The 26,591-nt window shown below is 47.1% G+C and overlaps 1 protein-coding gene across 4 annotated transcripts in view; it reads left to right on the top strand.

The window, feature by feature from the left end:
• YAP1 (Yes1 associated transcriptional regulator) overlaps nucleotides 1-26,591 on the top strand; it is a gene marked incomplete at its 5' end in the record, with an annotated part of 110,641 nt that overhangs the window by 2,723 nt on the left and 81,327 nt on the right. For all 4 annotated transcript variants that reach the window (XM_080814942.1, XM_080814940.1, XM_080814941.1 and 1 more), the window contains one exon: nucleotides 1,145-1,395. In XM_080814942.1, the coding sequence (XP_080671068.1) occupies nucleotides 1,145-1,395 (251 nt within the window). The remainder of the gene's footprint in view (nucleotides 1-1,144; nucleotides 1,396-26,591) is intronic.

Below are 26,591 nucleotides of genomic sequence, written 5' to 3'. Positions count from 1 at the left end.
ATGCAAACTTTTTTCTGCCCTTACACCATTGTAGTTACATGTGTATATTTTAGTTGCAGTTCAGCTGTTCTCATTTTTTTCATCTACATAGGAATACATGGTTGGGTTTTCTTTTCATTAGATGTCTTAAGAGCATTTGAATGATTCTGAATCTCTTGCTTTCATTAAAAATCACATAGTTTGGCATTGGTCCATGCCGTTGGTCCATGGTGAGAAAAAAATAGCAGTTGTCCAGTGTTTAGGGTTTGGCCTGGAAAGAAACATTAACTACTTAAAAGCTAGCTGAACAAGAAAAGAGAAAGGGTATAGTTATCGTATTCCCTACGTTGTGTTATACGTGGGACATTTCAGAACTCAGAATAGCACCCATACTACCCAGGTCTTTTTAGAAATTAAGTTTTAGGGGCACCTGGTGGGGCTCAGTCGGTTGGTTAACCATCTGCCTTTGGCTCAGGTCATGATCTCTGAGTCCCCGGATCTAGCCCCAAGTGGAGCTCCTTGATAGCCGGGAGCCTGCTTCTTCCTCTGCCCCTCCTCCCACCCCCGCTCGTGCTCTCTCTCTCAAATAAAATCTGTTTAAAAAAAAAAAAATTAAGTTTTGGGGCACCTGGGTGGCTCAGTCTTTAAGCATCTGCCTTCTGCCTTCAGCTCAGGTCATGATCCCAGGGTCCTAGGCTGCGTCCCCATGTCAGGGTCCCTGCTCAGCAGGAGGCCTGCTTCTCCTTCTCCCTCTGCTGCTCCCCTATTTGTGTTCCCTGTCTTTGGCTATCTCTCTGCCAAATAAATAAATACAACTTTTTAAAAAAACATTACGTTTTAAAATCCACCATACTGTAGAAATGTTCCATTCATTTTGTTCTCTTTTCCTCTAAAATATACAGAAGGCACATCTAATGTGTGCTAGGTAGAGCTTAACTTACATGGAGTGCTAATCTGTAAAATTATAAATGTTTGTGTGAGTACACATTAAAATCACACAAGCCATTCAAAAATACACACCTATAAACCTGTATTCCTTTGTGTCAAACTTTAATTTTTGCATTTGGTACTTAGACATTTGGTTGCCATGAAATCCTGTCAAAGATTAAAGAGACCCTCTTTAAAAATAATTTCTAAGAAATTTTTATCTTATTCTTCCCAATAGGCCAGTACTGATGGGGGCACCGGAGGAGCCCTGACCCCGCAGCATGTTCGAGCTCATTCCTCGCCTGCTTCCCTGCAGCTGGGCGCCGCGTCCCCAGGGAGCCTGACGCCCACCGGGGTGGTCTCGGGCCCAGCAGCGACCCCCACCGCTCAGCACCTTCGACAGTCTTCTTTTGAGATCCCTGATGATGTCCCTCTGCCGGCGGGCTGGGAGATGGCAAAGACGTCCTCTGGCCAGAGATACTTCTTAAAGTGAGTGAACATTGTGGAAAGCTCAAGAAGGGGGTATCAGGATATAAAAGTCATTTGTTTGTATGTTTTACTTTATGTGAAACTTAGTTTTATCTTAATATAGAAATCCATGATATGTACATATACATACACATGCACACATAATTTTTTTTTCATTTAACATGTAATAATTACTTGCTTCAGCTTGGGTTATATCTTAAAAGCTTGATTGATTCTTGGTTCAGAGCCTTTTAATAATCTTTTCTTTTGTGGCAATTTGAATATTCTCATTTTGACTTTGTTCCAAATCTGTTAATTAGCTTAGCTTAAAACTGAAGGAATACTATGAAACATTTCAGATTGTGGGAATTACAGGCTGACATCTCTTTAAATGAACATTTTATTGGCAGAGAAGAACTACAAAATAAGTAGGTCTTCTTTGGGAGTCAGATTTTACAATAGTTGAGGTTGTCAAATGACACATCCTTTAGCCGCCCTCTGATGTGATCGATTCCCCCCCCGCCCCCCCACAAATGTAAAGAGAACTAAGAGTTTTCATGTTTATACAATCGCTCCACGGCAAACTTCTTTCAAGCTAGCAGGTTCTCAAGACAGAATCCTCTTCTGGGAAAACAAAAACAAGGCCATTGTGGTATTTATTTTTATGAGACTTCTTGTCTTTAACAAAATGGCAAAATTTCATTCAGGCTGAAAAGATCAAAGTAGAATTTTATCCTTTCTTACTTTGAATTTGTAGATAATACCTAAGTATTTTTATCTGGGTTTTTGGATTTAAGTGTATAAAAAACGTTTTCTTTAATTATAGATTGAAACTGATGTTTTTAAAAAGTTCCTTCCATCTTTTTGTTTAATCAGGTTGAGATAATAAAGTGAAAACCAATCCAAGTTTTGATTGAGATCGGTCTTGACAGTCGACTTGTCCAGCAAATGTAACATCTGTTTATTAGATCAGATAATACATTTAGTGATCTGTTTTGTTGTGTGAGTCTTAGTAAGTATATTGCTTGTCTTCTGGGGCAGTGGTGTGTAACGTAATATAGGGTTTTCAGAGAGGCTTGCTTAGAAGAGTGGAGAAAAAAAGTTTCATCTTCAAAAGTTTCTACCGTTTTTTGCCCCCCTCTCCTGTAACATTTTTCTTTTTAAAATTCGTTTTCTGGTGTCCTGGTATCCATTTCAAAGGGTCAGGTTTCAGCCAGGACAGTAAAGGGCCTGAGACTGGAAAGTCCACATAAGTCTGGCAAACTCATCTGCGTGAGCAGGATCGTTTGTTCTCAAGCAGACGGCCAAAGTCCGTGATTGAAAGAGCTGCTAGCTGTGAGGGATGTGCCTTGAAGGGACAGACCAGGTCCTTGGAAGGAAAAAGAAAGGCTGTACTTTTTTGAACCTCTCCCTGCTGGGTCACATGCCGACCTGGGGAGGTTTCTCAAACAGCTTAATAGCGTGCTTGCCTCCTTTCTTTGGCTGATGCTGTAGCTAAAAGTATGAGGTTAAAGAGCAGCGGTTATGTTCTTCTTAGTCTTTTGTATCTTGTAACAGTTGCTTACAGGTGACATCTGCCTATGTTTTCGTTATTTTGAGTGATTTTGTTATTTTGACCTGAAATAAATACTCTGTGTGTCCTTTTTAAAGTTTTTTTTTTAATTTTTTTTTAAAAGATTTTATTTATTTATTTGACAGACAGAGATCACAAGTAGGCAGAGAGCCAGGCAGAGAGACGAGGAAGCAGGCTCCCTGCTGAGCAGAGAGCCTGATGCGGGGCTCGATCCCAGGACCCTGGGATCATGACCTGAGCCGAAGGCAGAGGCTTTAACCCACTGAGCCACCCAGGTGCCCCTGTGTGTCCATTTTAAAAAGTTTCCAGTGGTTTTTCCTCTGAGAAGGAATGTGTCTCTTAATGATATTGATGAAGGGTAGATAAGGAAGGGTAGACACGTCTGTACCACACCACCTAAATACCCAGTTGAATGGGTCTGTAGGGAAGGTAAACCAGGCCAAAATGATAGGGAAAGTTATGCCATGTGAAAAATGGTTGTAGGGGGTGCGGAGAAACTTACCTGGGAAAGAAAAAAGAGGAGAAAGAAAACATGATTGTTCTTACCAGATGAAAAGGAGAAAATTAAAAAAACAGAAACCAAAAAGCATGGTTGTTCTTTAGGATTTTGGGGGGACTTTCACACAGAAGTTAAATTGGGCTTATTATATGATAAGAAACATGAAGATTTGGGACTCCATGGACAAATTTTCTCATATCAGACCTTTGAGAAATACAAGGATTTTTCCTGAGGGATAGGTGAAGCCATGGATTAGTTGGTAGTTGTGAGGAATTGTAGAGAGGGCCCCTAAATGTTGGTTTGTGGACGATGGCTACTGTGGGCTTATAAAATTTTGTATTCTTCTAAAGGGTATGTGCTTTATGAATAATACGTAATTTGGAGAAGTTACAAAAAGTTTACATCCAGTTGTTAGCTATTTTTGTGATTTTATGGGTTGTATCAGTTGCCATGAATGAGTTATTTTTGTGTACTGCACAGGTAAATGAGCTCATTGGTATCTGTCCTGACTATGAGTCAAAGATGATGGTAAATGAACCTTCTTTTGGAGCCGAATTCCTGTTGTCTGAGTTCGTTTTTATCTTGGTTGTGATGTTTCCAAGTCAGGCTCTTTTGGGGACCAATATTTATATTTTTCTTGTGTCTGCAGAAGATTCTGTTGCCATCAAGATGTAGAGTGCAGATTTATACTAGTTACTTACTTTCTGCTCTTTTAATAATGAAAAATTGTATTTTACTATATATACCTTTTTATTTTTTATTTGTATGTACATCTTTTTAGATAATCATTGGAACTAAGTCTTAAGTTACAAAGTATACAATTTTTTGAGGTTTATAATTGGCATGAAGAAATCTGTGAATGGTTCAAACTGTAAGTTGATGTAATTTGATTGAAAACGTAGAAATGTTGACTTTGGAAACCAGGTGTCGCCTTGTGACCATAGATGGGTGACTTTCTGAAGCCTGTCGGCCCGTCTTCTAGTTTCAAAGCAGCATAATTACTGAAGGGTTATAGGCAGGTGATCATTGCTGTTTTTGAAGCCCTCCGTAGCTCAGTGAGCTCTGGAGAAAAGATGGTTCTTAGCTGGCAAGTGGTAAGGTAGGAAACCACATTTATCACCAACACGTATTTGAGCTCTGGTTGGTTGTGAAGTATGTGAAAAACTCTGCATATTACGTGTAATATTTGTGGTCAAGAGTTTTACTGTTTTAAAACTGATCTTGTCAACATTGTATATGGAGCTTCTGTTTCAAAAGAATTCTCTGTATTACTCTGAGAATTATTGCCTTCTTCAGCTGTCTTACAGTTTTCCTGCAGGAAATGGTTCTTCAAGTAGGTGGTCAACAACTTCCTATTTCTTTATAAGCTGCTGAATGACTTCCTGAATTAGTATTCTATAATATTTCTGGTTACAGGGAGTGTTTTTTACTTCTCAGATTTTATTTTACTGAATCTGATACCTTGTAACTGTTAATGGTAATAGTTAACAAGGAACTTCTTGTACATAATGTACCATATAGAATTATAATATGGTTTAAGGAATCTAAGTGATCTTGAAAGTTTGTAAATTTGCATTGCCGTAATCACGTTCTTCTAATTTTTAAAGATGATTTTGTTTCATTTCTGTTGTCATTCTCTGAATAACTGGCCACAGTGTTTTTAGTCCTTGAAGACTGAAGGTTTCTTGTGGCCGTGATTTGATTTAAAGTTATACTGAGTGTCTTGATCCACATTTCAAAAAAGTATTTTTCCAGATATTTTCATCATTGCACAGTATATAACTTGGGCTGTATTTCAACGGTAAATGAACTTGAATTGCAGATGTCACTGATCACTGTAATTGGTTGTTTCTTTTTTTGCTACGTTATTTCAGAAGTGAGTGTTCCGCTGCCCTAATTAGAGCTACCTCAGAAATGTATCGATTAAAGGAGATGATTAAACCATTTCGTACTATAATTTGACGTGTGCTTCTCCTACCACTTGCCCAGTAGGAGACTGGAAACAGCCTATGTTACCATAATACAGATTGGATGTTTTAAAAAGGGATGTCTTCAGAGAGAATAAGGGTATCCTGTTTTCCGGTTTCTTGATACGACCAGGGTCACCCCAGTGACTTCCCATTAGAAGCGGGAAGCCTGTAATATTGCCATTGAATGTTGAACAAGCTGCAGAAAGCAGCAAGTTCAGGTTGCCATCACAGAGTGTTTTGCTGGCTGAGGGGAGGGCGGCGTGGGCCCGTCTTGCTGGAGAGGCGCGGGGAGGGGGGCGGCCCCCAGGGAGGGATGCCGGCCCCTGCTCGGGGTGGGCGGCCGAGGAAGAGGAGCCCCGGCCCCAGGCACCGGTGAGGGCGGCAGAAGGCCGGCGGTTGGAGGGAGCGGATGTGACAGTAAGTGGAACGCGGCGTCGGGTCTCTTTCCTGAGGAGGATCCTGCGCGGCTCGTGCGGGAGCGGGGAAGGCGGCGGGGAAGGCGGCGGCCGAGCGAGGGGCGAGGCGCACGCTCAGTCGGGGCGAGGCGAGGCTCGTTCTCCGCGAAAAGTGCCCTTCCCCGGAGCCTCCCGCTAACCGTGGCCGACCGTGACAGCTGGGATGCCCGTGAGTAGCCGAAACAAGGAACGGGCTTTGGACTCCGGAGAGGAGTCGGCGCGCCTCGCGCAGACGCCCGGGTGTCACCGCACGGGTCGGAGAAGATCGCGGAGCGGCCGCGCGGTCGCGCCGGCGGGGGTCGGAGTCGCCGTCAGCCCCGAGGGCCTGGGGGCGGCGGGCTCCGGGCCCCTCCTCTGGCGGTCGGCGGGCGCAGGAAGCCGGCGCGGGTCCGCTGTCGAGCTTCAGGACCGCGCGCTCGGTTCTGCGCCTCCGGGAGCGGCGTCACGGGCCGCTCGTTGCCTGGCGGGTTGAGAACAGGTGAGCGGCTCGGGCGCAGGGAGGCCCGGCGGAGCGCGCGCGTCCCCCGGCCGGACCGCGGGCCCTGGCGGGGCCGGAAACGCCGCTGGCATCGGCGCCCGCGCGGCCCGGAGCCCGCACGGCTGGGGGGGGGGGCCCGCTGCCCTTTGCCAAGGGCTTGACCCCGTCTGAAAGCGGACAGAGGAGTTCGGTCTCCGTCACGGTGGTCCTGTCCGTCCTTCCCTGGGACGGTTTCAGACCAGGAGAAGCGTCCGTTTAATCTCACTGGGCGCGTGGCACGAGGAGAATCAGAACCCCGAGCGCACCCGTTGGTGGCACGTCGTTTGTCCGAATCCTGTGGACAGTCCCGGGACAGCGCCGGTGAGGGCGGGTGTTACAGTCGCCGTCGCCAGACGTGCGCGGGGCTGCGCTCGCCCCTGGGCCGCGGCGGCTCCCGGTGGCGGTGGTCGCTGCGCGCCAGCTGGGCGCCCCCGGGTCCTGGTGTGGCGGCGCGGAGGTTGGGGCTTGTTACATTGTTACAAGCTCTTTGCTTCCTCTCGCGGCCGCTTCCTTAACCTACGGGGGGGGGGGGGGTTAAGGTGAGGTCTCTGTGTGACCGAGAAGGACCGTCAGGGAGGTGCGCGCTTTGACGAAGACGGTGCGGTTTGGGGTGTGCAGCGGCGATGGCTTCGCTCAGTGCGGGTCGAACTTCCCGCGCATCTGGAGGTGCCTCCAACGCGAGCAGTTCTGGGGAGGAGCTACCCCCCCCCCCCCGCCGCCCCGGTCTGGGAGGTGGGGGGGAGGTGGGGGTTGTCCTCCTCTGTAGGACTGTGACTGGGGGGTTGTGTTTTACATTTACGAGATGGTGCTCCCTCTCCTCCTCCTCCACGTAGCAACCCGAGGTGGTGGATGTTTAGTATTTTCTTTTATTATAAAAGTGACGTGTTCATTAGAGTGAATTGGAAAATTCAGGAAAGGAGAAACTAGGGGCAGAAGCACCTAGATTCTGCCAAGGAGAGGAGTTTGAAGAGTCTCATTATCAGCCTCACATATAAATTTGTGTTTTGATATTTAATTTTGAGGGAAATAACGTATATATAGGTTGAGAAAGTCCCTTACTACTGTAAGGTTTATAAAGAAAAAAAGCACTTCTGGCCCACTTTTCTCTATCTCTGGCTTGGATTCTTCCCATGCAAACACTTGGAACTCCTTCGAGATCTTTCCCCTCCCCCGCATACTTAAGAAAACTCCGTATTCCTAAAATGTGCGGCACTGCTGTTTCTTAAAGTTTCTGCACCTCCTAAAATCCTTCTTTCCTTAATCCCCCTAGTATAATTTCTGTAATTTTCTTGTTAGGTACTTTTACAGTGTTAAGGCTCTTTCTGGCTTGCATGAAGCTGAACTGTATAATGTATATGAGTTTCTGAACAGCTTTGGTATTTTCTTGGAATTGTTAATTGCCTTCTTTTTTCATTAGTGTTTCTGTTTTGCCCCCTTGGAAACAACCCGGAGTCCTTCCTTTGTCTTTGCGCTCTGGATTAGGATGGTTGCTTCAGAGTGGGGGGCTCCCCTCGATCTCCTCCTGGCAAGTCCCCGTGTCACTCTGGTCTGCTGGGAACGGTGTTGACTGTTTTTCTTGGTTTGCCCACTCTTACAGTTGTCTCGTCCTTTAGGACTTTACTGAGAAGAGGGGTGGATGGTAGGTAACTGCACTGAGATCCTCTGTGTCCAAAAATAATTCTGTCTGTTGACATTTGATGGGCAGTAGGTTGTAGAATTCAAGGCTAAGATTATTTTCCCTTGGAGCTTTGAAGGCAGTGCTCCATTTTATTTTAGCTTCCAGTTTTCTCATTGAACAGTTAAACCCATTTTGGTTCCTCTGGGGATTTTAGTATTTTTTCTTTTTATCTTTTGGTGTGGGGGGGTTCTTAAATTTCAAGATATGCCTTGGTATGTACATTTTTTTATTCAGTGTAAGGATTTCACAGCTTAGAAAGTCAGGTGTCTCTTAGGTCTGTGGTGCAGGTGCCCAGCTCGTCCCTGGGTCCTGGGAAAGATTTCTTTCATCTATTCTTGGATGACTTCTTCCAGTCTCTTCTGTTTTCTTCTCCTGGAATTCCCGCTCGTCAGAATAACTCTTTAATTTTATCTTCTCTGTTTTTCTTCCCATATCCTTTTGTTACACCTTCTGGAAGTTTCCTTTAACTTTAGCTTTCAATTTTTTAATCATTGTTTTGTTTTTTTCCCAGAAGTTCTTCATCATTCTTAATTTCCAGGGATTCTTTTTCTAAGCTCATTGTTCCATTGTGATTTTTAATATCATGCCGTTCTTAACTTCATGGGTGCAGTGATAGAACATCTCTCTGGGGATTTTATAGTGGGTATGGTTTTTTGGTTTTGTTCTTTCCTTTTTTTTCCCTTTCTGAGTATGGTTGACATAGTGGGTGTTTCTTTATTTTTTTTCTTAAGATTTTATTTGAGAGAGAGAGCATGAGCTGGGGAAGGGGCAGAGGGAGAGGGAGAAGCAGACTCCCTGCTGAGCAGGTGGACCCACACGGGCTGGATCCCAGCAGCCCGAGATCACGAGCTGAGCGGAAGACAGACGCTTCACTGACCGAGCCCCCGGGCGCCCTGTTTTTTGTTTTTGTTTTTTTTTCTTTTGTTGCTTTTATTTCTTAAGTGGGCTTCACTGTAGAGTCATATAACTGGGACCAACCAGGCCCTCAAGTTGTGTAGGGCCCTAAATGTCCCTTCTCCTGTAGTGGCCGGTTTCTGCAGATGAAAGCCTGCCATCCTCTTCCTAGCAAAGAGCGCTGATGGTGGTGGATCAGAATGATGCCTGTGTTCCGGGGCACAGTAGCTTGCGGCTTCAGGGGCTTCATCCCTGCTCTTGGCTGGGCCGGGTATCTGAATCCAGAGCCTCTGGGTCCGTTTCTCTGTGACATAAATTTCCATCTCCTGCTTGGGTTGGGAGGAGGGTGTGCAATAGTTTTTTTAAAAGTTGTAGGTAGAATGAATTTTTGTGAATCCAGTTTGTAATTATTAGGTTAACTGTAAAGTTGCTGTGTTTCTAAGCTCTAGTCAGTGACTACTAACAATTTCATATGACTTGACCTACATATTACAGGATCACTTTTTTTTTTTAAGATTTATTTATTTGACAGAGAGAGAGACAGAGATCACAAGCAGGCAGAGAGGCAGGCAGAGAGAGATGAGGAAGCAGGCTCCCCGCTGAGCAGAGAGCCCGATGCGGGGCTCGATCCCAGGACCCTGAGAGCATGACCTGAGCCGAAGGCAGCGGCTTAACCCACTGAGCCACCCAGGTGCCCCAAGATTTACTTATTTGAGAGGGAGAGAGCATGAACAGGAGGGGCAGAGGGAGAGAGAGAGTGCCCAGTCAGCTCGACTCTGAACGTGGAGCCCGATGAGGGGCTCGGTCTCACAACCCTGAGGTCATGCTCTGAGCCAAAACCAAGAGTCCAGTGCTTCACTGACGGGGCCACCCAGATGCCCCTGCAGGATCACTTTTAACGAATACTTCAGTAAGTGCTATTACTAGACAGATGATAATTCAGTCACATCTGTCCCCTTAGTGACAGTTGTGCTAGTTTACGTCTTCCTGTGTTAGAGGGAACAGTATGCTTTGACAAGGGAATAGGCATTTTGCTCAGAGGGCTCGGATTCTGAAACCTTGTGCAGGGAGAGAAGCATGAAGACCTCGCTCACAGACTCACAGCCTGTGACTGTGGCCATGCTCCTGCTTGTAGGTCATTTCCAAGTTCTTTGTCTGGTGTACACGGCTGTAAAGTAAAACGGCCTCACACAATTATCTCGTGTCTTCCCCCCCTGGTTTGCATCGGTATAGATGGTCTTAGGGTAAAGAAAACATTCGTGGATATCTAAACGGCTTAGATACTATTGGTGTACTTGGGTTGGTTCACCCCAGAGGTATATAACTTGGTTTTATCTTAGTTTCGGCAGGTGCTTTTCCCTGGCAAGTACTCATTTTTCAGTAGGTTATTGTAGATGTCTGTCATAAGACAACACAGAACATTTTCTACCTGTGGTTATAACCATGGAGTGGTTAGAATTTCATGCAAACTGGGTTTAGTTTTGAATAGATTCACCCACAGTAGTGACCGAGATGTGTGTAAGCCCCTTTGTCGCTGACGTCATTGAATTTATCCAGATCCACTTTTTCAGGAGCTTCTGCCTTGATTAGGTAAAAATCAGTTACATATGGAAATCCTTTGTGGAAGACAAGGAAGAAAACCTTTTTAAAAAACCACATAAAATCCTACATGAGCAACACAAAACCAGACCAGAGCACTCTAGCCATCAGAGAACAGTGTGAAATGATGCCAGAAAAGAATAATTCTGGATCGGAAAAGGTATTAAAATGTTGTATGGTGTAGAAGAATAGAGCAGAATCAATGTATCTTAGTTTAAACGTGTAGAGTCAAGATGTATATTAAAAGTAGCCAAGTGCTAAGGTTAGGAAAGAGCTTTAGGACTGGAGATTGCTGAGACCTGCCTGGAAATAATCCTTACCAGTAATGGGGGTCACAGTTAAAATATACTGAACCCTCCTGCATAACTTTTTTTTTTTTTTTTAAAGGCCCCTCTGGGGAAGAGTTGGCCAAAATACAGATGTTTCTGTTTTTCCTCTACACGTGTTCAGACTGATATAGGTTATGTTTCCGAAATCATGTCGTTTGGATGGGCTCCAGATGATGTAATAGGGTCATTTGTAACCCCTCCCAGCTGCACATGCAGACTTTGTGTTAGGACTGCTACACCTCTCTTCTTCGGGTGACAGAATGAACACTGTTACTAGACAGCGCTATGTGAAAGTCAAGGTCACCGTCCTCTGCTTGAAGACAAAGCATGCGCTTGGGGTGCCCGTGTGTGGGTTTCCAGTTCGTGTCTGCCACACTGTAGGTGAGAACTGGCACAGGCTGTCAGTAGCCCGACTCGCTCCCCTTGTGTAAACACAGTGTGATTTTTCCCCCGGAAAGACCCCTTGGCTCTGGATGGTGCGTGTTGGGTCGCTTGCGTTGAAGTACGTAACTGCCTTTCTCCATGCGCTTCTTCGTCGTCGTCTTCGAGCTCAGTAGACGCTCTTAGAGTCTCTTGATTTCATGAGCCACTGCCTAGTGGATTTAGGGAGCAGACGCTGTTTTAAGGGTTCGCTGGGTCCCACTCTGTGGAGTTGGGGACCACCTTGGGGACTGTGTCAGTCAGGGCCGGATGGGTCCTGTTTCCTGCCTGTGTCACCTCGTTAGCCTTTTCCTTGCTGAGTCTCTCCCTGGAGAACCCGCGGAGGTGAACTTAGCGTGAGCTCCGTGAAGGTGGATGTTCCGGCTTTGTCCCGGCTGCATTTATCGACGACGACGACGACGTCTGTCAGATGCTCACTGATGTTAGAGCCTGTTGCTTGATGCCAGCCTGAGTGATGCCTGTAATCCCTGCGCGATTACCGGGGCTCCTCACCTCCACCCCAGAAAGATGCGAGAGGATTGACTTTTTGTATTCTGAAGTTAATTTTAGAGGCTTGAGATTGCTCTTAAACTCAGATAACTGGGGCCACTAGAAAAAGCCGGCGTGTTTTCGGGGTGCACATGAATAGCAGTTCTACCTCAGGTTCTTCCAGGCTGGTTCCACGGACAGTGAGTAGCCGAGTGCTTTTGAAGTAGATGAAGAGGGAGTGAACGTGCTGTTGGAAAAGGAGACCAGTGAGAGGACGCCTGGGAGTCCAGGGGAGTAGTGAGGAGGTGGTGGCACGGGGACCCTGAACAGGCCTCCCGTCCGTCCCGCGGATGCAGTCAGCGTTCTCTCCGCCACGTCTGCGGCGCGGGTGAGTGCGGAGTCGAGGCGGAGCTGCGCACAGGTGTTCCGGGAGCTGCCGAAGGGTTCGCCCTTCTTTTGAGTGGCGTTTGGGTCTTTGACAGACTCCCTCCCTTCGTCAAAGTGAACCTGTTAACGAGTTAAATCTGTACCATGACTTTGGGCATTAAAACAAACAAAAATTTCCCAAACCATAACACTTGAAAAACCATTAAATGGTTGGTCTAATTCACTGCTTGGAAAAAAAAAGTTTTAAAAGTGAGGACCACCCGTTACATGAACATTGTCAAACACAGTTTCAGCCTGTATGTGCTGTGAAAGTTTAGTTTGATGTTGCAGCCTATTTTAAGACTTTTTGTTGCTATTTTTTTTGACAGTATTTGTTAGAAAATGCTAGTTGAAAGAATTTCTTTCCAATTTTTGGTACCGTTTAAATGCAGCTTACCTTCAATTTGCTTACCACATAAACTTCATTAGCGCATGGGGAGTGTGGGCCCTTCTCATATGTTATTTCATATGCTGCACAGACGGAATTAATAGTAAAGTACTGTGTAAGCAATTACCCTTTTTTACTTTTTATTTTATCATCATTACTATTTTTAATTTTTATTTATTTTATTTTTTAAGACATTTATCTATTTGTTTATTTATTTACTTGACAGAGAGGGCGAGAGAGCACAGGAAGGCAGGGCAGCAGAGGGAGAGGGGGAAGTAGGCTCCCCGACAAGCAGGGAGCCCAATGCAGGACTCGATCCCAGGACCCTGAGATCATGACCTGAGCCGAAAGCAGAAGCTCAACCCACTGAGCCACCCAGGCGCCCCTTATTATTATTATTTTTAAAACATTGTATTTGTTTGACACAGAGGGACAGAGAGGGAGGGAGGGAGAGTGCAAGCACAAGCAAGGGGAGTGGCAGGGAGGGGAGAAGCAGGCTCCCTGCTGAGCAAGGAGCCCCATGGGGCTCCATTCCGTGCTCCTGGTAACAGGACTTGACTTGAGCCTACTGCAGATGATTAACCAACTGAGCCACCTAGGAGCCCTTATTTTATTATTTTTTAAAGAAGTTTCATTTATTTAAGTAAATCGCTACACCCGTGTGGGGCTCAGACTCACAAATCTGAGATCAAGGGTCACGTGCTTCATCAACCAAGTCAGCCAGGCGCCCCTGGTTTTTACTTGTTAAAGTTGCATTGTTCTTTCAGAAATTTGAAGAATTATTTTAAATTAAACTTAAGAGTTCATTTTAGATAAGCAGAATCAGATGGTTTAGTCCATTTTATGCTACCAAAACTAAATAAACATTCGAGTGCTTGTTTCTCAGTTTATTAAAATGAATTGTAAAACAGGGGCACCTGGGAGACTGAGTCAGTGAAGCGTCTGCGTTTGGCTCAGGTCATGATCGCAGGGTCCTGGGATGGAGCCTCGGTATCGGGCTCCCTGCTCAGTGGGGAGTCTACTCCCCCCCCCCGCTGCTCCTCCCCCCGTTCATGGGTGCTCGCTTGCTCTCTCTCTCAAATAAATAAAATCCTTTAAAAAAATGTAGAATAAATCCGATAGTCTGCCTGTTATCGGTATAAGTTACTGTGGAAACTGAGTTTTACTTTTTTTTTTTTTTTTAAGACTTTAAAATGTACTCATTAGAGAGTGTGCGCACGAGGTGGCTGCCCTCCTGCTGGTGCTCCTGCGCTCTCTCTCGCGATCAGAGGCTCCAGACCAGGTCAGCCCAGACTGTGCTCCTTGAAGGAAGGAGCTGCAAGGCGCCTTGCCCGTGTGTTGTCCACCACACTTCGATGGGAAGATTTAAAATAACAATGTGTGGGATAGATGAGTTACCATCTAGGGCCAAAAAAAAACTCCGGGTGGAGCACAATCTCATTGGAAACGGTTTCTTCTGTAAAGTGAAATCTCGTTTTCTGTGAATGATGGAATATAAGTTGATCGGTGTTTCCTTTTGGGTTACCATCTGGTCAGCCCGGTTGTTTTGAAACCACTCAGTGGGTTTGACAGAACATGGGCTTTCTGGTTACACGAGAGGGTTTGTGTTCACAAATTAGCATCTAATTCGAATCATCCTCTAAAACTTGCCTCTTGTATTTTGTCAAAAAACAGTCTCATTTTTAAGTGACTTATCTTGGGATTCACGAGGTTCTGGATCGCCACGGAGAACCACGGCAGGAGTGAGCGCGGGCTGCAGGTGCTGCCTGCTGCTTGGTTTGATGGCCACGCTGCACACCCCCCCGCCCACCGGGTTCCACGGGGTGAGAAGGAGCCTCTCTCTTCCTGCTCGTAGATTTGGCTTTGTTCATTGAGGTTTTGGTATGTACGGACAGGGGAGTTGTCTGCATGGTCAGTCCCACGTGTGTACGTGACTACCTGCAACGACGAGGGCCGGGGGCCGGTCGCTGGGCTGTGGCCCCCACACCTGTTGTCTGAGGCAACGGGGGCTTTCCGAGCCCGCAGTGAACACATCTCCTACGTTTAATTTCAGAACCGAGGACTCTAAAAACAGCAGGTTTTTTTTTTTTTTAAAGATTTGATTGATTTATTAGAGAGGCAGTGAGAGAGGGAACACAAGCAAGGGGAGTGGGAGAGGGAGAAGCAGGCTTCCCTCTGAGCCGGGAGCCCGATGCAGGGCTCGATCCCAGGACCCTGCGATCATGACCTGAGCCGAAGGCAGACGCCTAACAGCTGAGCCCCCAAGGCGCCCCTAAAAACAGCAGTTCTTTTCTTCTTCATGACATTGAGTAGTTCATCTATTTTGATTTCTGGAAGCTAAAAGTTGAAGTTAAATAGTGAATCAGGTTCCAGCCCTGTGATTCATACTCCCAGAATGAGTAACGTGGTTCGCAGGACATCCCTAGTTGTTCTCTGGACTTGGGAAAAAGGGAGGAGGTCTGTGGTGACCCCTCCATTTTTGGTAGCGGAGCTGCATTAGGCCTAGGAGGAGGTTTCCCAAGAAGAAAGAGCCGCTATTTATGGAGCCTTTCCTCAGGCCTGCAGTCTGAAGCCGGCAGAGCAGGGCCGCCTAGCGCGGCCGGGGTTCTGCCAGGGGCCCCTGCACTACCCCCCACCCCCCCGCCGGCCTGCCGCAGAGCTCCGGAGCTCGGGCCTGCTGCTGCTGCAAGCCTGGAGACGGAGGGAGGCAGCTGTGGGGCTGGTAGGGAACCGCACCCTCCGGGAGTAACCGTGACCCCTGGCCCCCGCCCCTGTGCTTGCTTCGGATCAGCTCTTCTGAGCACACGCAGAATGCGCCTGGCGGTTTTGCTTAAGCTCGCAACACAGATGCTGGTAGTTGTGTGTATCAGAGGAATCGTGATCCGAGGTACACATCCTGCGGACCCAGAGTTTGTGTTCGAGAGGAGTTCGAGTTTGGATTTTATGTAGCTTCATTGCTTACCTGTAAAACACTCGTTTCTCCAGAGAGTTTTGGGGTGGGTTTTTTTTTTTTTTTGATGTGTGTGTGTGTTTAAGATTTTATTCATTTATTAGAGAGCACAAGGAGTGGGGGGGAGAGGGAGAAGGAGACTCCCCACTGAGCAGAGAGCCTGATATGGAGCTGGGTCCCAGGACCCCAGGACCATGACCTGAGCCGGAGGCAGACGCTTAATGACTGAACCACTCAGGTTGCTGCTTTTGGGGGTTTTTCAGTAGTGGTAGAAAATAAACTTGTCTGTGGGTTTTTTGGTCCTCATTGAATGAAATTGCGTTATCCAGATGTTGGAAATTATATTTGCTTAGATGACAGCAATAATGAACTGAAAACGAGTGAGCTTCCTTCTTCTCAGGATAAAATTAATAGCAGTTTTATCTTCAACAAGATACTTCTAATCTGTGAATTTTACAACCTTTCTACTCTTTTGTGTCAAACTTCTAAAACTTGGTAGCTTTTCTATAAAAATTCAGTCACTGTTCCACAGTGATCTTCACCCCATTAAAAAAAAAACATTTTCCCACTGTTCTGCATTCAATTTCAGGAAAATTTTAAATGAGAAAAATGGTTTTTAGTAATGCCTGTAATTTTCATGTCAAGAAAGCATCAATTCATAAAGTCAGGATTTATGTTATGAGAATTGAAATCTCCTTTTAATTCAAGTTCTCTGGAAGTGTTGATGTTTGTAGGTATGATAATGTAGGCTATTTGAGATGGGTTTCTAGTCTCAGACCTTATCTGTAGGAGATAAGTATTTTCTAACTTTCTGAGTCTGCAGCTGTCCCCTCCCCCCACACATCCAGAGAAATGTCTTAGTTTTTTTTCTTTTTCCCCCCAAGATTTTTTTTACTTGACGAAGAGAGACACAGGGAGAGAGGGGAACCCTGCTTGTGTTCCCTTGTGTGGAAGAGGGAGAAGCAGGCTCCCTGCTGAGCAGGGAGTGCAATATGTGGGACTTGATCCCAGGACCCTGAGATCATGACCCTAAGCCAAAGGCAGAGCCCTAACCCACTGAACCACCCAGGTGCCCCCTAATTTCTTAGTTTTTAACCTAAGCTGAGATTTTGGACATTTCTGTCATTAGCAAAATGGTGGCTTTTGGGAAGTGCTTTTTGGATTTCTAGGAACTATTTTGATGAAACACACATCCCCTCCTAGAGTGTCTCTCCAGATTTTTCCTACCTCAAGTCTCCCTTATGGTTCCATCTTCTGCCTCCCCTGGGCCTTGCTGGGAGTCGGGTTGCACCTACAGACTTGCCACACCCCCACACCCACCCTGGTGCCAGCACATAGTAACTGCTCACCAAAACTGGTTTTCCCAGTCATTTCAGAAACACCCGAGTTCTGTTCCTCCGTTGTGCTGCCTTCGGAAGGCTCCAGCGCCCTGCTCAGGGTAGGAACAAAAGGATTGAGAGCCACAGGGTCCCTGTCCTCAGGAGGCAGGGTGTGTGGGATGAGCTGAACAGTGTGAAAGGCCCGAAGGCATCTGTGTTGGTCACCCAGAAAAGGAGAGGTTGCCGTATTGGAGGTTTGGGGGCAGTTTGGCCTGAGGTGGTTTGGAAGGGTTTTATTCCACACTGAACAGTGACTCCTTTTGTTGACTTCACTCTATTTGTGGTTCAGTAACTTTACATTCTGTGATTTTAGTAGATCCTACATCTGGCTTAAAACACTTTGGCCTCTTTGAATTTCAGTTGCCTGATTGTTTGCTGCCCCCCCCCCCACCCCCAACCCCGGCCCTGTCTCTGTGGCAAGGCCCTTTCCAGCTCAGCGTTCTGTCTCCAGCACGTAGCGCGGGGCGGGCCTGTAGTGAGTATCCAGCGGTGTGACTGATGGGCGGACTCACCTGCCCCCGGAGCGTTGCTTCGTCCTAGGTGGAGTTAGTGGAAAGCCCTGGGTGATCTCAGGTTCTGTGAAGATTAGTGGCGACCTTCATGTGACTTCCCAGGTCTTTATATCATATTTTCTGAAATGATGTATTTATGATGCTTTCCATTTAGCATGAAGTATACCACGTTTACTAGATAATTAACCACTGTTCAGCAAAAAACACTTAGTAACTTGGGCAACAGGAGGGATGTTTTTAGAGGAGGGATTTTTGTTATTGTGACTTAACTCTGGAGGAAAAGGAAAGTAAAAAAGCTGGAGGCTGACGTGAAGGGACTTAGGTATGAATGAAGATGGAATTGATACCCTGGGATGGAGTTAGGAAAGCCAGGGCTGACCTTCCTAGATGGAGAGTCCGTGACTCGTTTTGGCTATTTAACACTGACACGTCACAAGTTGCTTCTTGTCTAAAGACACTAGAAACAGGCATTGGAGATTAAACTTGGACTCCTTCATTTGTGTCTTCTCCATCAGCACAGAAGCCGCGACTTCGCGGCCCCCCCCGGGGCCGGGCCAGCGCCCCGCAGCGCCGCGCTGTCTCTGCACCTTCGGGAGCTCGTCCTCGCCGTCTGCTTGAATTTTATTTGGGCTATTTCGGTTGTCGCGTGTAACTCCGTTGTCTCCGCACGCGCGGTGGGCGGTGATGCGGTTCCCATGGGGTTCCGGTGCCTGGCCCTTGCGGGGCGACTCGCAGGGCGCTTTACTCCGCGAGGACTTGGTGAAGACGCTTCCCTTCGCGCGCGTGGAGCTTGGGTTTTCTGCGCCGCCTCCGGCAGCCGCGGTTCCTGCGGTCAGAGTCGTGGGGTCTGGAGGACCCACCGCGGGAACCGTTCACCAGCCCGCGACCGTGTCGTGTGTGTCCCGTCTGTGCGGTCTCGGGCTGTCGCGCGGGTCGCGGGCCTTCCCCGAGGGGTGGGGAGACATCCCGGTTCGCCCACAAACCGGTTCTGTTAAGTCTGGGGCATCTCCGCAGGATTATAGAAGTTCTGTCGTTTCTGTCCCACCGGCAGGTTTCTCTGTCCGCCCCGTGGCCCCGCACAGGTCGTGCAGTCGTGAGCGCTCGCATCGGGCTTAATGCGCCCTGGCGGAGCTGGTGTAGGACGCCGTGTTCCTGCACGTGTCGGTGCCGGGGAAAGAGGTGCTTTGTACCGCCTGTGAGCGCGCACCGGGCCGCCCTGGCCGGGGAGGAGGAGCTGCCGCGGCTGCAGAAGCGTCCAGTGTCAGGGCGCGGGCGCGCCCCGCTGAAGAGGGGTCGGGGGAGCCCAGGAGACCGGAGATGGCACCTGCTACCGGCGCCTCCTGACGCGCGCGGCCGGGGTAGTCCCGCGTCGGAAGTCCGGCCCGCCCTTCGCGCCCCGCCCGTGCCGGCGGCCGCCTCGCCGCGCGCTGTCCCCGTGCCGGGCGCTGTCCCCGTGCCGCGCGCTGTCCCCGTGCCGCGCGCTGTCCCCGTGCCGCGCGCTGTCCCCGTGCCGGGCGCTGTCCCCGTGCCGCGCGCTGTCCCCGTGCCGCCCGCGTGCGGTCGCCCGCGTGACCTGCCGCCTTTGCGAGCAGGAGAGGGTGGTGCGGTGTCGGCGCGAGGACGGCGCGGCTCGCTCGGGCGTCGCGCTGCATCTGGAAGTCAGCGATTCGGCCCAGCGGAGGATGCGGCGGTGCTGCGGCCCGGGCCGGGCTCGGCGGGGTCTCCGTGGATTCGTGCCGCGGGGACTGACGCACGCGGGGGCCCTGGTCGCGGAGCCGGTGGGACGGCGGAGCGGCGAGGGCGGGGATGGCGAGTCTCGGCGAGGCTGTCCCGTGCTCTGGGCCCCGAGGCTGCGCCAGCCCATTGGGAACGAAAGCGGAAAATTCATGACATTATATAAGTGTGTTTACACCCACGCACACAGAATTTTTTCCCAACTCCGCCCCAGATTAGTTCAAGGGATAGAGTTTTTAACACGAGCTTAGGGCTGACTGACTTCCATGGGAGGGAAGTATTTCATTATGTAACTCTAAGTAGGGAAAACATAGTTTTATTTTTTTTATTTTTTTTTAATTTTTTATTTATTTTCAGCGTAACAGTATTCATTGTTTTTTCACCACACCCAGTGCTCCATGCAATCTGTGCCCTCCCTAATACCCACCACCTGGTTCCCCCACCCTCCCACCCCGCCCCTTCAAAACCCTCAGGTTGTTTTTCAGAGTCCATAGTCTCTCATGTTTCACCTCCCCTTCCAATTTCCCTCAACTCCCTTCTCCTCTCCATCTACCCTTGTCCTCTATATTATTTGTTATGCTCCACCAATAAGTGAAACCATATGATACTTGACTTTCTCTGTTTGACTTATTTCACTCAGCATCATCTCTTCCAGTCCTGTCCATGTTGCTACAAAAGTTGGGTATTCGTCCTTTCTGATGGAGGCATAATACTCCATAGTGTATATGGACCACATCTTCCTTATCCATTCATCCGTTGAAGGGCATCTTGGTTCTTTCCACAGTTTGGCGACCGTGGCCATTGCTGCTATAAACATTGGGGTACAGATGGCCCTTCTTTTCACTACATCTGTATCTTTGGGGTAAATACCCAGCAGTGCAATTGCAGGGTCATAGGGAAGATCTATTTTTAATTTCCTGAGGAATCTCCACACTGTTCTCCAAAGTGGCTGCACCAGTTTGCATTCCCACCAACAGTGTAAGAGGGTTCCCCTTTCTCCACATCCTCTCCAACACACGTTGTTTCCTGTCTTGCTAATTTTGGCCATTCTAACTGGTGTAAGGTGGTATCGCAATGTGGTTTTGATTTGAATCTCCCTGATGGCTAGTGATGATGAACATTTTTTCATGTGTCTGGTAGCCATTTGTATGTCCTCATTGGAGAAGTGTCTGTTCATATCTTCTACCCATTTTTTAATATGATTATCTGTTTTGTGTGTGTTGAGTTTGAGGAGTTCTTTATAGATCCTGGAAGCTAAAGACCACCTTGCTTAAGAATGCTTGGATCAACCAGGAGATCAAAGAAGAACTTAAACAATTTATGGAAACCAATGAGAACGAAGACACTTCACTCCAAAACCTATGGGATACAGCAAAGGCGGTCCTAAGGGGGAAATTCATAGCCATCCAAGCCTCCCTCAAAAAAATTGAAAAATCCAGAATACACCAGCTGTCTCTACACCTTAAAGAACTGGAGAATCAACAACAAATCAAACCAACTCCACACGTAAGAAGGGAAATAATCAAGATTAGAGCAGAGATCAACGAGGTAGAAACCAGAGATACAGTAGAACGTATCAACGAAACTAGAAGCTGGTTTTTTGAAAGAACATAGTTTTATTTAAGGAAAGTTACCTCTTCACGTTTTAGGAACTCTAGTGTTCTTTAAGTTAAGGTATCTATTGTGCGAATTTTAAATGAGTCTTACTGATTCTGCTAGGATGCCTGTTTTATTTATTTATTTATTTATTGTTTTTTAAAGATTTTATTTATTTACCTGACAGAGAGTGAGAGCACAAGTGGGCAGAGCAGCAGGCAGAGGGAGAAGCAGACTCTCCACTGAGCAGGGAGCCTGACGCGGGGCTCGATCCCAAGACCCTGGGATCGTGACCTGAGCTGAAGGCAGAGGCTTAACCGACTGAGCCACCCCGACGCCCCTGGATGCCTGTTTTAAAGTACAGAATCAGCTTCTGCTTTCAGGAATTCAGCCTGGTGTTTCAAATGAGAGCGTGTGTATTGCAACATTATTTATCTATTTTTGTAAAGGGCTGTTAATCGCTTGGTGCCGCCCTGTCTGAGTTGTGTGCTTGTGGATTGTCTCCATGAAATCTCTGGATAGGGCCTCTCATTTCTGCAAAAGTTTTCCTATATTTTTAGCCCACCACCCTAGTGTAACGCTAAATTATTTAACAGAATATTTAGATACCAGAGCTGACTTGTAATGAGGTCGTTACTGCACACACCGCTCCACTCTCTTTGGAACCAGGGCAGTGTTCAAAAGCAAATGCCAATGTTGTTAGGAAATCTAATTCATTTATCCTACGTTTGGCCAAACCTAGTCACTCAAACTGTCTTTCTTTGTTTCTCTCCTGTATCTAAGCACGTGGGCTGTTTTTTAAAGGAAGAGTTAGTGTGTCCATTTTGTTTCCACGTTGTATTTCAAAGTTTGAAGTTTTGCGGGATACTTGGTTTTTGATGGGATTGTCATTTAATGCCTCTTGAATGATTCCGCAGGAGTGTTAGCACGGGTTGTAACCTGGAGTTGTTGTGTGAAATGTGAGACTGCAGCCTCTCGATCCAGAGGTCAGGAGTGTTGCCAACTGAACCAAACTGTGCTGTTTCCTAAGAATAGAGGTACTGTGGTTAAGGATTGGAGTTCTGCTCAGTGCTTACCATGTTCTCCAATAATTGGTCAGAATCCCAGATAACCTGGTTGGTTTTGTATGTCTTTTGAGTGGACGGGCAACTCTTTCTTTGTGGGGAGGAGAGGGGAAATGTGCACGATTTCTTCAGAGTTTGGGAAGGAGTTCTAGGGGACCAGCCCCACTGATCTGGGAGATGTGCCCCTACAGAAGTTGTCTCTGGTGTGGAGAGAAGTCTCTGTGGTAACATTAGCCCTAACCAGCTTGAAAAGAAACATGTCGAAGGCTTTTCATTCTTGCAGACTTAAACCCTAGAAACCATCAGTACTGAACTGAGAAAACAAAGAAGGCACAGAGAAGTTGGTGGGAAGTGCGAGAAGTAGGTTTGTCTGGGACGCATGAAGTATTTGTAAAAGGTTGACCACATCTTTCTTCGTTAGCTTGAACTGTTCACCGTCCAAACACAGCCTTGCCCGCCTGCATTTGACAGACAGAATTCAAGGTTCTTGTCCTCAGACCCACGCTGCCTTCTGTGGATTCCTACTTTTTCTATTCCTTTGCTCATTCACCTTTTCTTTATGCTTTTCAAAATTTGTGGTGTTTTGATGTCCAGATATTTTGGAGTCTTTCAGGACAAAAGTGGTTGCAAAATCATGGTCCACTAGAGAGTGACAGAAGAGAAGGCCTGTTCTTACCTGACCCTTGTCGTTAAGATAGGTCACTTATTTTTGCTAAGCTTGGCTTAATTGAGTCTGCTATGTGAAAGAATTGGTTTGCTTGGTTATAAATTAGTGAAGACGAGTATAAGCAGTGTGCAAGTCAGCGAAACCACTCACCTAGAGATGCGGGTCCAAAGCCGGGCTCCCAGTCTGCTTTCCAGCCTTGTTTCGGTTTACCACCTCCCCCCACCCCCAGCGTGCACCCCTAGTGAGTGTGAGTTCGGACAGCTGTGCCCACTGTTAGGGCTGCTCACCTGCGGAGGCCTCCTCAGCCTCTGCCCATTTTTTATTTTAGTCATTTACGGCCCAGACACTGGCCCAAATTCTTCCCAGGCTTGTATTGACGGTGTGGACCTCCTCATGTCAGCTGCTATAGTTTTTTTCTTGTTGTTGTTATTGTTTTTAAGTTCTACCCATTTACATTAGCATGAGAATGCAGGGGACATGGGCACAGAGAGAGAGAGAGAGTTCCCAGCAGACTCGTCATGGAGCCTGAAGCATCGCCGGGTCCCAGGGCCCTGAGATCACAACGGAGCCGAAACCAAGAGACGGACGCTTAACTGAGCCCCCCAGGAACCCCTGAGCTCTTAGGTTTGATCAAAGAGGGTTTGCGGCCCAATGAGAGAAGGTTCTGTGCTAGGACTTGCACACACAGCTTGTATGCTTTAGTGGGGCTGTAGCTCTAGTTCCCCTCCCGACACGGCACCTGACCCGTGACCCCTGATGCTCACACAGTGTTGCATGAGATCGAACACCTCATCTGGCTCTTGTTCTATCCAGGTGAGTTTCTCGGGCGTGATTTACTTACACATCCAGCCGCAGTAATAGCAATGATGAGTAGCATTTGTCGAGTGTTTATTGTGTGCCCGGCACTGGCTTAAGTCCTTCCCATGGAGCCGCTCAGTGAGTCCTCACAGCAGCTCTATTATCCCCATTTTATTGATGTGGAAACTAAGGCACACTTCCACCCAGGTCCTGGAGCACATGGGTGACACGGTGGGTTCCGGCTCTGTGAGGCTGGTGCTGGAGTCTGTGCTCTTAGCCGTTACTCCGTCCTGAAACATAAATGTTTCAGCAGGCATCATGCTGTGTCCTTTCAGCTGCTTCTCATACAGTCTTCATCCTAGCTCTGGGGGGGTCTGTAATGCAGGATAATAGAACACGCCCACTGGTCAGCTGCACACGGAGATTTTAGTCCATACTCTGACACTATAAAGAAATAATTTCCTGTAAGAAACAAGTGTCCGTGAGGATGTGGAGAAAGGTGAGCCTCTTACACTGTTGCTGGGAGTGCAGACTGGTACAGCCACTTGGAAAACAGTGTGGAGGTTCCTCAAAGAATTGCAAATAGAACTACCCCAGGACCCAGTCATGCCACAACTGCTGTGTACCCAAGGAGTATGAAAACAGTAGTTTGAAAAGATACATGCAATCCACTGTTTATAGCAACATTATCTACAATAGCCAAATTAAGGAAGCAGCCCAAGTGCGCATCAACTAGTGAGTGGAGACAGACACACACACAGGGACAGACAGACACACACACACACACACACACACACACACACACACACACACAGGAATATTACTCAGCCATGAAAAAGAATGAAACCTTGCTCTTTGCAATGACATGGATGGAACCAGAGAGTATTATACTAAATGAAAAAGTTGGAGAAGGACAAATACCATATGATTTCACTCGTGTGGAATTAAAAAAAAAATGAACAAAGAAAAAGAGACAAAAAACCCCCAGACTCTGAACTCCAGAGAACACACTGATGGTGACCAGAGGGATAAGCAAGGGGCGGGGGGAGGCGGGATAGGGATGAAGGGGGCACTGACTGTGATGGGGACGGGTGACCCACAGAACTATTGAATCACTGTGTTGTATGCCTGGAGCCAATACAACCCAGTATGTTAACTACTCTGGAATTAAAAGCTTAAAAATTCATTAAATTTAAAAGAGAGACAATAAGTTAGAATGAGAGAGTTTCGCTTTAATAGTGTTTAATTCTAAATCAGTCCTATAAAAATAAGCTTTGTGTGATAACTGCTTAAGGGGTTAGGTACCCTGAGATTGGCCCTTCAGGCAGTGATAGGAAAGTCCTTATGTATGTGCACAGGGGAGGTCCATTTAATGGATAAATTATGTTTCTTTGAAAGGAGAAAAACAGGGGCGCCTGAGTGGCTCAGTGGATTAAGCCTCTGCCTTTGGCTCAGGTCATGATCTCGGGGTCCTGGGATCGAGCCCCACATCTGGCTCTCTGCTCAGCGGGGAGCCTGCTTCCCCCTGTCTCTCTGACTACTTGTGATCTCTGTCTGTCTCTCTCTCTCTCTCTCTCTGCACCAAATAAATAAATAAAATCTTAAAAAAAATAAAAAAAAAAAGAAACATAATTTCCTCCCATTAGGGAGTGTACATGCTAGAGTATGGACTTCATTAATACGATCTTTCTGGGTCTCTCCTATCTTTTGATATCATTAAATCCAGTTGCTAACACAAATTCCTGAATGACACAAACTACACCGCGTGTGCACAGAAGGAAGATGGGCGTCTGGGCCCCTGATGATCAAGGAGCACGAGCTCTTGTCAGCGCGGGGCTCTTTCTTACCCCCAGAGGGTCCCTTGCGGTGGTGTTTTATCTCAGGGTTTTTAGGAAGTCTTTTTTTTCCCTGCTGTCCTTTTATTCTACAGAAGAATTACTCTAAAAATTATTCAGTAGCTGTTAACAAAAATTTTATAACTTTGTATTTATATTTAATAGTAGTTTTCTCTGCCAGCCACAACATAATTTAAAAAATCAGAACGATAGTCTATGAAAAAAGATATGGGACACGTGTACTGTTTCAGATTTAGAAGTTGTCTATCTTGTGGAATTGTAAAACAAAGCTTTAGAAAAATCTTTAAAAAGCTTTAAAATCATCCTTGTGACTTTTCTAAGTGTATTGTAACTATGACTGTCTTTGATTATTTAGAGTAATTAGTGTAGAGTACAGTCTGTGTTAGGAATAAGAATTTTTAATGGTTTTAGTTTGTTGTAAATTGTAGCTGTTTCATAACATAAGCAAACACAAGGGCGTGCATAAACCTGGGACATTTGGTTGTTCCTTGGCTGACTTGTGAGTGAGATTGCAGCTTTGATCTCTAAATTGCAAGCAAACATCCTGACTTCTCTGTCAGTACCTGGTGTGAGACTCTCAAGAAGCTTGAGAAGAGCCCAGTGGTTTGAAAGCTGGGAGAAGTGTAGGTTTATGACAGTCTGTGCTTTGCAGAAGAGGGCAGGTTTGGAATTGGTTTATCTGCCTGGAAAATCTTGTGTACTAGATAAGAACCGACAGAACAGGACCAGCAGCTGAGCCCTGCGTGGCTCAGCGGGGGTTCATGTGGTCTGGTAGGCCCCATGTGCTCGCCGTGTGCCGCACACTGGTGGTTTTGGGAGGGCCTGGGTGTGCCTGCCTCAGTGCTGGTGTCCGAGCAGGGCCACTGTAGGGAGATCGGAGAGGCGGTCTGATTGTGCTCGGTACAGCACGCTGATGTCTGAAATGGCTGTGCCAGCTTCCCACCATTTTATCAGTCCGTTTTAAAGAACAAATACAAGTTATATTTTCGATTGCACAGGTGGTGGGGGTTCAGTGAAGGGGGAGAATGAGAAAAACAGAATGGCCAGAAAAACCCAGATAAGTTGCCCAGGATGTCAGTAGCTGTTGGTAACATTTGTCTCTATGTTTTCAGGATCTCTGCTCATGTGCGAGGGCGAGCAGACCACCCTCCAGTAAGGGGGTAACCATTCGCCTCCCACGAGTAGCGCAAGACAGCCTGATTTTCCTGCTCTTTGTGGCGTTCTGGTAGATCGTCTTGTACCTCCATACATTGCTGTGCAGTTTTATCACGCTTTGAAGCGTGGGTTTCTTTAAACTGTGTAAGTGACCACAGTGGGCAGACACCAAACTGGATGGTCCGGAGGAAACTTGAGGTTGTTTCCCCAAAGTGGTGTGTTACAGGAGCGTGAGCCCGTTCTGGTGGGACAGCCGCCGGCCGGCCGGT

This window comes from Martes martes, assembly GCF_963455335.1.
Source record: "Martes martes genome assembly, chromosome: 10".
In the NCBI taxonomy this organism is placed as follows: domain Eukaryota; kingdom Metazoa; phylum Chordata; class Mammalia; order Carnivora; family Mustelidae; genus Martes; species Martes martes.
Note: the sequence above shows the minus strand (reverse complement) of the source record. Positions and strands in the feature narration are given on the sequence as shown.